Source organism: Carassius auratus, chromosome 12 (genome assembly GCF_003368295.1).
Source record: "Carassius auratus strain Wakin chromosome 12, ASM336829v1, whole genome shotgun sequence".
In the NCBI taxonomy this organism is placed as follows: Eukaryota; Metazoa; Chordata; class Actinopteri; order Cypriniformes; family Cyprinidae; genus Carassius; species Carassius auratus.
Genome location: NC_039254.1, coordinates 7,948,373 through 7,961,873, shown reverse-complemented (window position 1 = coordinate 7,961,873; position 13,501 = coordinate 7,948,373). Strand labels below are relative to the sequence as shown.

The 13,501-nt window shown below is 35.9% G+C and overlaps 2 protein-coding genes across 2 annotated transcripts; both read left to right on the top strand.

Annotated features, from left to right (window-relative positions):
- The first annotated feature begins 775 nt into the window (after nt 1-775).
- tbcc (tubulin folding cofactor C) lies at nt 776-2,074 on the top strand. The gene has a single exon (XM_026276672.1). It carries the CDS (start codon nt 792-794, stop codon nt 1,896-1,898), a length of 1,107 nt encoding a protein of 368 aa, XP_026132457.1. The 5' UTR covers nt 776-791; the 3' UTR covers nt 1,899-2,074.
- An 844-nt stretch (nt 2,075-2,918) lies between these two features.
- Nucleotides 2,919-7,861, top strand: prph2a (peripherin 2a (retinal degeneration, slow)). The gene is made up of 3 exons (XM_026276671.1): nt 2,919-4,184; nt 4,990-5,236; nt 6,343-7,861. The coding sequence occupies exons 1-3, from the start codon at nt 3,604-3,606 to the stop codon at nt 6,550-6,552; spliced, it is 1,038 nt and encodes a 345-aa protein (XP_026132456.1). The 5' UTR covers nt 2,919-3,603; the 3' UTR covers nt 6,553-7,861.
- The last annotated feature ends 5,640 nt before the right edge of the window (nt 7,862-13,501 follow it).

The following is a 13,501-nucleotide window of genomic DNA, read 5'->3' as shown; positions in this document are numbered from 1 at the left end:
CAGAGGTGTGATGTGTATTTTTTTTGGGTCATTATAAATTAATCTTGCTGCCGCGTTCTGAATTAATTGTAAAGGTTTGATAGAATTGGCTGGAAGACCTGCCAAGAGGGCATTGCAGTAGTCCAGCCTAGACAGAACAAGAGCTTGAACAAGGAGTTGTGTAGCATGTTCCGAAAGAAAGGGCTTGATCTTCTTGATGCTGATTAAAACAAATCCGCAGGATCGGATCGTTTAAGCAATGTGGTCTGAAAAAGTCAGCAGATCATCAATCATAACCCCAAGGCTTCTAGCTGTTTTTTAAGGAGTTATGGTTGATGTGCCTAACTGTATAAACTATATAAAACTAAACTATTTATGTAAAACTAGATAAAATATAAATTAAAATGCAAAATATAATAATAACCCTGCTGGTATGATTTTTGTTTACCATGCATACACTGACCATGTACAAAATTAAACAGATAATCAATATAAACTGTAAGGGATATAATAACAATAATACAGTCAAGTCATCTTGCAATTCTAAAAAGAAATACATCAACAATTGTTTTATAAACTTGCTGTAAAATACATTTCATATCAAATAAAAATCAATAACCAATTGAAATGAATATGACAGAAGACGTCTAATTAAAGTAATAAATCATTTTATTCCGTTTAAATTATGTATGGGAAAATAGTCATAAGTTTATTATGAACGTGAGCATTTAATGCACCAATAGAACGCCGCGTAACTAACGGTGCTGATTCTTAGTCCAATCATTGATAAGCACACTTTGACGAGTGGTCACATGATCAACGTGCGCTCACCACGCCTGTTTAGAGAAACCAGGAGAAACTACATGGCGGCGCTGGGAGTGGAAGTTAATATGGGGAATGATGACGGAGATAAAAATACAGCTGTCAGAGTTCCCGAACGTGTTTTACGAAGGGATCAGGCGAGGCTGGAGGAGGTAGAGCGCCGGAGAAACGTCAAGGAGAGCCAGAGCGTGACGGAAGAGAAGAGCGAGTTCTTCACGTCCACCTTTAATGCTGAGAGGACAGCAGTCGAGGAGATGCTCTCCAGCTGTAAAGATAATGACCGCCAAAAATCCGCAAAAACACTGGAAGAGGCCACTTTGAAAATTCAACAGCTCCAGAAGTTCCTCAGTGACAGCATTATGTTTCTAACGCAGTATGAAATAAGACAGGCGCAAGCATCCCTGCAGAAGCTCCAGAGCACTCTTGCTGAGAAAAGAGATGAGCTGTTGCCTAAAAAGAAGTTCGCCTTTAGATCCAGGAACACCGAGGCAAGTAAGCAGCCTGCACCAGTTCAACAAACAACAGAGAAGTCTGCATCTGATGCAGCTGGTATTGTAGTGGTGGATGCTTCTGTCTCTGTATATCAGTGTGGATTCTCTAATGCTGACAGTCAAGTCTTAATCAAACAAGCTGAGGAGATCCAGCAACGAGATGTTCTGTTATCTCATCTGACAAACTGTAAAGTCAGGCTTTATGGCTGTCCGAGCACCTTGCACATCAAGAATGTCCGCGGCTGCGAGATCCTCTCCGGGCCGGTGTCCAGCTCTGTTTTTGTAGACCAGTGCACTGACAGCACTTTAGTATTCCCCTGTCAGCAGCTGCGCACCCATAACACCACTGCCACTCAGATATACCTGCACGTGACCAGCCGGGCAATTATAGAGGACTGTCATGGGGTGCGGTTTGCCCCATTCACATGGACTTATCCAGGGATTCATGATCATTTCACAGTGGCTGGACTTGATCCGAACAGGAATAACTGGACAGAGGTGGATGATTTCAATTGGCTTGCAGCTGGCACACCTTCACCCAACTGGACTGTCATTCCTGAGACTGAGAGAAAATGTAGTTGGGATGTTGTGGAACAAGCATCCTAACAATAATGATCTGATTGCATTATTGTGTGACTGCTCAGTCAATATGATGCTAAAATTGAAATCTTGTAAACATAGAATGTTCTAGAATTCCTGCTTGCCAATTAACTGGTTTGCTTAATAAAAAATACATTAATAGAAGGCTGTGTAAGCAAATAATAAAGTCTGTTTTTATCGCATTTGTGTTTATTTGTGATTCACTTGCACTTCAGTCTATGTATTTAATAATCATAATCACTAAATAAAATCAATGTTAAAGGTATAATTCACCCTAAAATGAAATTTCTGTCACCCTCATCATGTCACTCCAAACCTGCAGAAGTCAATATAATATAATACAACTATTTGACTACAACTATTCAGGTTTGGAATGACTTGAGGTTGAGTGAATGTTGACATTTCTCATTTTTGGGTGAAATCCTTTTAATTCTGTTACTATTGTTCAGAAATGTTTTCGTAGATTAACCTGAAAAAATAAACATTTATTTGGTAACAATTTTTTCAATCTTTCAACATAAAAGTTGGAAAAAAAAATGCTATACAGTTATTAATTTTGGTGCTTTTGTATATTATATCCAAAATAATGCATACAGATGAGATTTTCATTTAATAATTAAAAAATGATAACAGTTTTCTTAAATGGAATTGTAAGAAGTGGTCTGTTATATTTGGGTTCTCTAATACAGTGTATAATGTGACCCTGTAGTCTTTTATACAAGTATAATCATTATCTGAATATGAAGTTTTTTTTTTTTACTATTTGTTTTGTGGGTAAAATTGACTAAATTAGTTAACATGCTTTCATTGTTTAACGATACTTCTAGACTTTTAATATTTAAGAATTCATTAATGTTAATTTCAACATTAATAAATTCTTAAAATCATCATATCTTTTAATGTTAATTCATGCACTAAATAATTGTGTTAACTAACATTAACAAGGACTAATAAACATTGTAGAATTTATATTCCTAATTCTTAGTTCACGTTAGTTAATGCATTAACTAATGTTAACAAACTGTAAAATGTTAGGGTTTTGACTGCCATCAGTTCCATGAATATTTCAACCTCGAGAAATGTAGAGATGCTCTCAAACAGTGGCGTGTCTGTCATGAACTCAAAGACCCTGGAAGTAGAAGTGTAGTGGTCTTAAGCCTTAGCCTCCTGGTTTTTTGGTGTCTCTGTGGTTATCCCATTCATACCATGTGACCAATCAAGCCAATCACACGCCACGGCAGCAGCTTACAGATAGGCTCATCTACTGGCCAGGGATTTCTGTAAATGGGATGAGGGTGATTAGCTGGGTTTAGGATGACGTACAGTAACTTTGTGTTTAATCATTTGGATCCTTGGCTTTTGTCCTCCTTTTGCAGATAGAGGGACACCGATATTTGCGTCACTACCTGAGGACACTGCTGTTTTAATTATTGAGATGAAAATCCAGTTTTAAGATCGTAAAGATAATGTATTACATTGGTGTTTGCCTTTAGAAGAATCTGAGTTGGACTTAGTCTATTATGGGTGCGAAGATCATCATGAAAGTAGCTAACAAGTTCTCGCTTTACTGGAATGGATTACACATTGCGCCTTGAACGTACTTTCAACGTTCAACTTCTGTAAGCTACATTGCACTGCTGTCTTTGGAGATCACCGAACTCTGAAAATAGTTTTCTTGGACTTTTATTTGGACTTTAACTAGTGGATCATCATGGCTCTAATGAAAGTAAAGTTTGACCTGAAGAAACGGGTGAAGCTGGCCCAGATGCTATGGCTCATGTACTGGTTTTCCATTATGGCCGGAGTGCTGGTCTTCAGCATGGGCCTTTTCTTTAAAATTGAACTGCGCAAGAGAAGCGAACTTATGGACAACAATGAGAGTCATTTTGTACCCAACATTCTAATTGGTGTGGGTCTTTTGGCATGTTTTCTCAATGCCTCTGGGGGCAAAATCTGCTACGACTCGCTCGACTCCACCAAGTTTGTGAAATGGAAGACCGTTTTGAAGCCCTTTCTCATTTGTTGTTTGTTCTTCAACTTCCTCCTCATTGTCACAGCGGTGATGTGTTTTGCCATGCGCATTCCTCTAGAGTTCACACTTGCTGAGGGCCTGAAAAATGGAATGAAGTACTACAAGGACACTGATACACCAGGACGCTGCTACATGAAGAGAACTCTGGATCTCATGCAAATGGAGTTTCGCTGCTGTGGCAACAACAACTACAAAGATTGGTTCGAGATCCAGTGGGTGAGCAACCGGTACCTGGACTTCAGCTCCAAGGAAGTCAAAGAGTGAGTGGGGTTTTTTCTTAATGGATGTCACACTTAAATGTAAACATAGTTTTATCTTTCTTTATGTCTTTATTACATATTTTAGACATTCAGGTTGAGAGAAATGTCATTTAAGATACTTAAAACTTTTTAAACTATAAAAAATAGTGTGTTATTTTTACAAAATTATTTAGAAATTTACAGTAAGAGGAGAGAATCGGTGATTCGCAGGGGTCAATTTGCAGTGTAAGTGGTATCAGGAATGTTAGCCAGTTTAGATTTATCCGCTAATCTTCTTGGATCACATTTTCTTGCCCCCAGAGCTTACTGTCCCTTTCAATCAGTTGAATACCTGCTAGATTGGCTTGGAATAGACATTGAAATTACGAGCCGAATGCTCGTGCATTAATATCAAATAATTATTTAATGGCTTTTGATGTTTAACATCTAACCTATAAAGTCAATGAAAAGTTTTCTATGTTGCTTAAATGAGCTATATTAATTAAATTCATTTATATACATTTTATTTAATTGATAATAAATAACATTGAAGTTACGATGCAGTATTTTCTTTAAGTTTTATTGTTTTATTGGATGTTGCCTTTTTTATTTTTATTTTTTTAATTTCTGGCTGAGAAATGCCTATATCATTTATTTTGTTTTGAAATGATAATTGATGTCAAATGAAACATTCACACAGTGCTTTGTAAATGTTGTTTTTAATTTACTGTACATTTGAGTCATACTTGTCAAATGCATCCTGAAATTTAACAAGATATATGTTAGTAATAAACTGAAGCATGTCTGCAAAAATGTTTGTCTTTAGCCGAATCAGCAGCAATGTGGATGGAAAATACTTAATGGATGGAGTTCCCTTCAGCTGCTGCAACCCTAGCTCTCCACGACCCTGCATCCAACAGCAAATAACCAACAACTCAGCTCATTACAGCTATGACCACTACACCGAAGATCTAAACATCTGGAAACGTGGCTGCCGAGATGCTCTGGTGTCCTACTATGGTGGAATGATGAACACTATTGGGATACTTGTGCTTATGGTCACTCTCTTGCAAGTAAGATGTTAAGCTTTGAAAAATCGTAATGTGCTGATCCAGGATCAGACTTTAATCACATACATTACGTTCTTCCGATCTTAATAGAATAATAGATTGTGATATAAAGGTCAAACTGATCTCTGATCAGTACTTAAGGTACATTTTGTCTGACACTTAAACCTTTAAACAGTTCAAATCCTACCATTACAAGGTGTTTTGTTGTCTACTTCTAATAAGGTAAATAATAAATACAAATTATTTTGGCTGCACATTTGGGGAGGATTTAAACTCTCTTATGTAATCATACCATTTTCACCGAGGGGAGACTTGTTCCATCAATCAATCACCTAACATGGCACAATCATGGAAAACAGCTACATTGCTTAAAATATAATACAGTGTTTGACTACCTTGAAGTAATACTGAAATATTGATTGACATTCTAGGATAAATTAAACTACATGTTTGAGGAATCAGTGGCTATAAGGGACTCTTTTTACCTGATCTGAAAGATTGGTAAATTATTTTATTTTTTACCTAATATATACATTTAAAATAATACATTGAAAATAATTCAATAACAATTTTACCCATAGTTTGTTTATAAATTTGAGACTCAATGAAAATAATAAAAAAATGGTAACACTATATTTTACAGTCCTGTTCCTCATTTGCATACTATGTACTTATTATAGTAATTACAATAACTATGTAATAACTAATTACTAACCCTGAACCTTCCCCTAAAACCTAAACCCTACCCCATGTAGTTACCTTGTTTTACCAGAACTTTCTTAGATAAATACAATGTAAGTACACTATAAGTACATGTTAGTACACATACTGTAAAATAAAGTTTAAAAAATATATTGTTTTGAACTAAATCTGCCAGACTTATGACATGCAGTAGAAACAACAAGACCTTGAACTAGTTGTGGTGGAGATTAGGAGTGTGAGATGGTGTGGTGACACTGAGGACTCACATGGATCAAAGGTTCTTATCTGTGGGGTGGAGCTAAATCTTGCTTTCTTGGAAAAGGTGATTTCAAATCACCCACTGGAAATGTAGAACATTTAATACATTTGATTAAAGAAAAAAACATTTCTTTCATGTTTTGCTTTAGATCGCTGTAATGATTGGACTTCAGTATGTAAACACCTCTCTGTCTACACTGGTTAACCCAGAAGACCCTGAGAGTGAGAGCGAGGGCTGGATCCTGGAGAAGACCGTCAAAGAGACCTTCACCGACATCATGGCTAAGATGAAGGCCATGGGCAAAGGCAGTCAAGTGGACGAGGGGGCAAATGAAGAGGCTGTTGCCACTGTGAGCTGAGCGAGCCCTGCCCACCAAAATTTTGGGACACCTACCTGAGGTAGAGAGCTGTGGGACACAGTCTAAAACTGTAACTATATCACTCACACGACGCAAAGTGTAGACAAAGCCAATTAATGAGGAACTGGTGAAGGGGAAAAAATTTAAATACAAACTTTTGTCAGGCAGACACTTTCCTGTAATTAAATTAGTATATTAGAATTCCATATTATGGTGAAATTACCCACCCACCCAAAACAACAACAACAAACAAACTTATTAATATAAAAAAATTATTGGCTTGTAAAGAGTGGCTTAAAATAAAATAGATCTACATTTATTTTTGCCAGCTTTGCTTCACCCTTTGACTTTGACTATTTACTTTGTAATTTTATAGTTATATTTTATTCCATATTTAAGTTGATATTCAACCTAAGAATGGCTAGTCAGGGATTTGGAATATAGATATAAATATGGAAACTAGCCTCAGTACAGTGAGTCCTTCTATTTATTAGGAGTAAACAACACCATCTGTCATATGACAGGTATGACAAATTAAAAGAAAACACTTTTTAAATCACCTTTTAAAAAAGCTAGACAGGGTTTTTTTTCACCCTTGTGGATTTAGATATGAAATGTGTGCAATGAGAGTGCACATACTTTTGACAGATGGATAAAGAGACAAGAAGTTAGATGTCTGTTTTATTTTAAAGTAATTTTTATATTAAAAAAATAAATAAAAGTTATATTTCTGAGGACTGTGATTGTGAATTGGGAAAGGGTATATAAAAAAAAAATTACATATATTTTTCTGACCTGCCTGATGATGAGTACACTGCTGTGTTCAGCATCAGATAACACATGATTTCATGAGCACTAAAAGAAGAGGCTGATTTTGCAGGTTTAGGAGAATAGCAACATTTGAGGCCCCTATATGTGCTACGATACAGAGGGAGAGCCAGGTACAGGGTGAGGGGATGCTTGAGAAAGCCCCTGGAGTTGAGGAGACAGCTTGGCAGCTAAACCCTGTCCTGTGACTTCTGCATTGCTGGGAGCTCCTGTGCTTTTACATCCGCACAATTACTCCAAGAAACGGACGAGGCCAGAGACTGAAACTCTATGCACAAACCTGTAATTTTTTTGTAATTATTTTATTTAAATTCTAATTATGTGTCCATGTAAATAGCGTAGAATTATTTAATAATCTACTTTTCTTTTTGTAAAAACACTCGTAAGATTACTTGTAAGAGATGTTGAGATTATTAGAATGGTGTTTGGTGTGTAGTATTTGTCATTGTGAATAAAACTTGTTTAATTGTACAAACATGCAGATTTCTAGTGTCTAGTCATTGATTTCTGTTGTCCAGTCATTTGATTTCTATGGTCCAGTCATATGATTTCTGTTGTCCAGTCATTTGCTGAGATCAAAGAGCAGGGCATTCTGGGAGCTCTGTGGGAGGTTTGCCTTATCCAATAATCAGCAGAGAATTATGTGATTATTTCTTTCACATGGTGTTTGTCGTGCATACCCTATGGCAGTGAACTGAATAGTGAGTTTCACCATATGGACAGTTTTTGGTTTGTATTTAAAAAGTGAAGTACCTAGCTAAATAGGAGTTTATATATATAGCCACATAAATGTTGATTTAATTGTTGCCTAAGCCTGAAAATTGAGAAGTTACCCACACTAAACATTACAATTTTATGCTTTTAGGAATGAAACCGCATTTAAGGCTGAAATACTTTGGAAAATGGGAAGGCAGTAAAGAGGGGAACTTTCTTTAGGTATTTTAGTTTGCCGACGAGCACATAAACACAGATGATCTGATAAAGACAGTAAGCTGCTTTTGAGTGTGCTCAGCTTAACTTCTTGGCAGGTGACCTGGACTGCTGCTGTATATCCGGTGAAGAGTATCAAGCAGTGTAGGAGACAGAAAGTCCTTGAGCAGGTACAGTATGTGTCAATCCAAACTGTGCACTTCTCTTTTCCACCATATTTTCCTTTAGATCACAGGATTTTTGGGAAAAGGGGACACCATGCAAGTGCTGATTCCCAGTTAGCTTTATAATAACAAAGAAAGTGATCTTATAGCTGTAATGGCATAGCTTATAGCTGTAACTTGGGTCACATATCATCATAACGTGGGATTATGTGACGAAATATAGTGGAGAAGACATATATATTTCTTTATATGCAGTTCAGACACAATAGTGACAAATACACTATAAGTGGTTTAACTGTCAGAACAATTTGCAGTTTAAAAACTGTCGACAAAGGAGAAGATGCATCTGTGCATGTCAGGTGAATTAATATAATAAATCTTCAGTACATAATTGGAAATTGACTTGAAACTTTTAATTGAGGGCATGCAATATCATTTTTTCCCCTTAGTAGATTATTTACAGCAAATAATTATGTTAATTCTTACAAATTGTTGCTTTATTAAATTTATTTGAATTATAAATGGTTTGACTCATTCGGATTATTCTTAGATGAAAATTGGTAATTTACTTAGATATTAAAAGAGATTGTCTCCTATCCCAAACACACATTTAGCCTATTTAGTTGAATCTCAATAATGACTAATTAATTTGTCATAATTTTTTGCACGTTCATATCAAATATGTACTTTTCATAAAACAGTAGGGCAGAAATCTCACACGTCACCTTTAAAGAGTGTATAAACTCAAAAGATTTGTACACTGTCCTATTTTTAAATCCTATTTCTTAGAGTCAACCAGTAGGAGTCAATGACAGAACTAGACCAACCAGCATAAACACTTCATTAAACCTAAACAATCGATTTAAATCTCAGATAAACACTGCCATCTGTTGGTGTGTTCTTTAATGTATGTCCTCAATAATCCTTATCACCACGGTATCGACTCTATAAGTTTCATTTGTTTCTCAGACTGAATGACATATCTGCAAACACTACAAAACCTTTTTGACTTTTGTGATGGATTGTCTGTTCTCTCTCCGGGGATTTGAGCTTCTCTCTCTGTTCCTCTCAGCTGGAAAATTGCCTCATCTCTCGATCCATCTTTTGCAAACATCTTCAGGCAAGACTGAGCTCCTTCTACACAGAATCATATACAGCCACCCACTCTCACACTCAGTGGCCATTATACCACCGATGTTCACCCACTTCAACTGCTTCAACATGATTTGCATTATGATCTGCTTTACAGCAGGCCTAATAGTGTACTCAGAAATGAAAAATCTGCCATTATTTACTCTTTACAAAAGAAGATTTTTGTTTTACCATTAGTGATGAGGAGATTGATTCATGCCAGTGACTTATTCAGTGACTATTTCTTCCTATTGCATATTTACCCCAGTAGATGGCGACAAATGTAGCATAATTTTCATGTGTTATGAATAAGGCATTGAATTGATAAGTTAAAAAACAATAAGTCTTATTGATTCATTAAATGTTTTCATATTTGCGAGCCTACTGTCAACCATATTCAGAGTCTTCTGAAAATATATTTTATAATATTTTTCTGTCACATAGGGAAAATAACAACATAAGCCTGTGGAACAACATGAAAGTGAGTAGGCTAAATGATGACGAAATTAAAACTTTTGGACAAACTTTTCTTTTAGGACAACTCTCCTGGCAGTTATTCTTTCTTCATAAAATAGCTCGCACTAACTGACAGTTAATAAGACCGAGGACTCCGGTTCTCTGTGTTTTTGGCCTTTTACAGCCTCATCAGTAATGTCTGACTCTGAGAGTCTGATGGCTGACAGACTAATAATGGCATGGCCACAAGGCCTTCTTCATTTACATTCAGAAAATAACAATAATGAAAACTCGCAGCTAATTGTTCAAAGAATCGGCATTCCAATTCATTTATTTTATTTTTTTCAGGAATCAAACTACTCCGGTCTCCTGCAGGTTTTTAATTCACTTAAAATAATCAGCTCAAGAGTTATTGGTCGTTAATCAGCAGCAGTGGCTAGTTACTCGATAAATTTAATATATTACTCCTTTATCTACTCCTTTCAAAAGTAATATTATTACTTTACTTATTAGTCTCTGTTAACAGTAATTATTTACACTATTACTTTTTCATGCCCCACATAAGTTGCATAGCCTATCTTCCCCATACAATTCTTCTAAAATGCTAGTCTACAAACAATATATTTCTGGCTCATAATTTGACCAATGTCCACATTGGATCGCAGTCAGAAGTTAATACAAACATTCAGTGGTGATTATTAATGTTCACGTGTTGTTTTAATCTCATGTGTAGCTTGAAGCTATAATTTCTCTGTTATACATTTATACGATTATATTAAAAATAAGTTAATAAGAAAAGGTTTCATTCTCTTAAAACTAATTCACACACCTCGAGAAAATTCGGATGCATCGTTGGTAAAAATAAATGTACAGGAAGGAACAACTGATCCAAAACATCTTTATCCACTTGTCACCAGTAGAGGGCAGTGCTTTGTTTACCTGCCTTCATTTGCTCAAATAGTGAGCTAACGTATTCCTAACAGAGTAGACATTTCACGGCAGGTGTGAGCTTTATTTCAATATTCTGGTTTAAAATAAAATACTGCACAGTATAAGAACCTGAAAAGACTGAAATATTCAGTATATCATGTTGACCTTTCATAAACAAGAGAGTTGGGGCTGGTTGACTCAGGTAAGTTGTAAATGGATATGTCTCAATAACTGTAAGGTTTTGAGACAGACGTCCAAATACACAATTGATGTGGTTCCTCTAGCAGTGATTTAAAAGAAAATGTTTATTAAAACTAGTAGTTTTTTTTTTTGTTTTTACATTTCATTTTATTTCAATATCATCATATTGCTATATATGATACTGTTGAACCACAATATATATATATATATATTGTGGTTCAACAGTTGATTGATTGCAATATGTGTTAGCCTTTTGTGGTTTTGCAAAAATGGGCTCAGTCAGCTACAATTTCTTTGTTTCACAAGCGAAAACATTATCAAATATAAACAGGAACGTTATCAAGATAAAGGAAATTTTGACTGGTCATGTGATCTCAAGATGTTTTCTCCAATGAGGTGATTGGCTAGATGTAGTATAATACATTTGCTATATATGACTAGAGTATTCATATATTACTGAAGTGTGAGTGTACATTATTTCAACATATTTTTCCTGCAAAGTACTACTTGTAATTTGTAGAACTTTTTAAAAACAGTGTACCTTTAAGTGTCTCATGAGAAATGAATGAGACATTAACATAATCATCCTCGTGGGGGCAGCATTTACTGACGTGACGCATATCGACAGAGACTCTATTCTATCAAAATACAGACAAGTTACACCCATGTGATCCTTGTATGCAAACCCAATAACTTCTCAACAAAAATATCTGTCACATATAATTCGATTTTAACAATATACCTATGGTAAAAAGCAGAAAGATCTCATGATGATCAAACACTTACACAGTCGTGACCCCAGACGTTTCTCTCACCCCTCTGTGCTCTGTGCTTGGCCTGAGTCCAGGGTTGCTCTCATTCTACGTGACCCGGTGATAAATGCCTTCAAGGAGACCGCGAATGACAAAAACACGCTGGGGACTGAGAAAGGGAGAGATGGATGGACGCATTGAAGTGAAGAAGGAGAGGTTCTTTGTAGATGCAGCTTCATTGTTGGAGGGCAGGTTAAACTGTGGATAGAGGAGAGAATGTATTGTCTTTTATTATACTGCTGAATGTTGCCCCTCTGAGATCAGGATTAAACAGCTAAGATGGTGAAGTCTGTAGGGAAAGATGTGATTTACAACATGGCCGCCAGCTTAGCTTTGATGACTGGGGGTCTGTCAGGAGACCGTGGTAGCTTTTATAGTTTAAAACACAGGCGACTCTACCCACTTCTTCTTCTTTTTTTCAGGCAAGTTTTTTTATATATATTTTCTGTCTGAATGCCCTCCAGTGAAGGTGAAAGGCTCTTATGGGCTTGGGCTGTCTTTAATCAGTCTTGGAGCCATTAGCGTGTCAAGTTATGCTGAAGTAAGGGTTCCTTGAGTAGATGTTGGGTCTTTTTGTTCTCTTTGCAGGGGTAGTAGAGCTTAAAGGTATAATTAGGTTTTGATAGTGTATATGAAAGGTAAGTTGACAGAGACTTTCACTTTTGCTTCCAAAAGCCCATCTCATCACATCTCCCCCGTTCTGATTCAAAGTCATTCCAACTATTCATTCATTCATTCATTCATTCATTCATTCATTTTTACCTACAATTATAATAAATACTTTACTAAAACAAATATTTTTCAGTCTGTCCATATATATGTTTAAACTAAAACAAACATAAAGAATATTTATGTTGCAACTGTCGCAATTGTAATTAACCCACAATAGCCTTATTTAACTATTTTATGCCAGTTTGTCTTTATCAATAGGACCTGGAAGAGAGAATTGACAAGCAGAGAAAAACAAATATTGTTCATTCTGTCATCAGTCTATCTAGATATAGCACGAGATATAGAAACATTAGAGGGTAATTCACGTTCAACCCCCGAATCCAATGTTAGTGCCAAAACCAGATCACCTAAGTGAGCTTGACGAGACTTTTTTTGCCCTCTTCTTTCTATTGTCATGCAGAAACAGAAGAGTTTAATGTATTTCACTTAAACTCTTAAACACACATCAACTATTGACTCATTCTAATAGCGCTCAATCATTCACAATGACAGGCTTTAAGTCTGACTCCTCCACACATATCACATATTAGATTGCCAAGAAAACTATTTCTATCTGTGTAAACTGGATTAAGGTGAGAAGGAGAGGTGTTAGACAAAGAGTATAAGACAACAGCTTTCTCAGGGGAGAGAAAATAGCATACAAGGAAGACTGTTTATATCAAAATACTTTTATTATCCACAATAGCTATTAAAACATTTCTAGGGTCTATATCATAATTTTAGATTATTAAGAATTAATAATATTTTACTAACTTATTTAGTTAG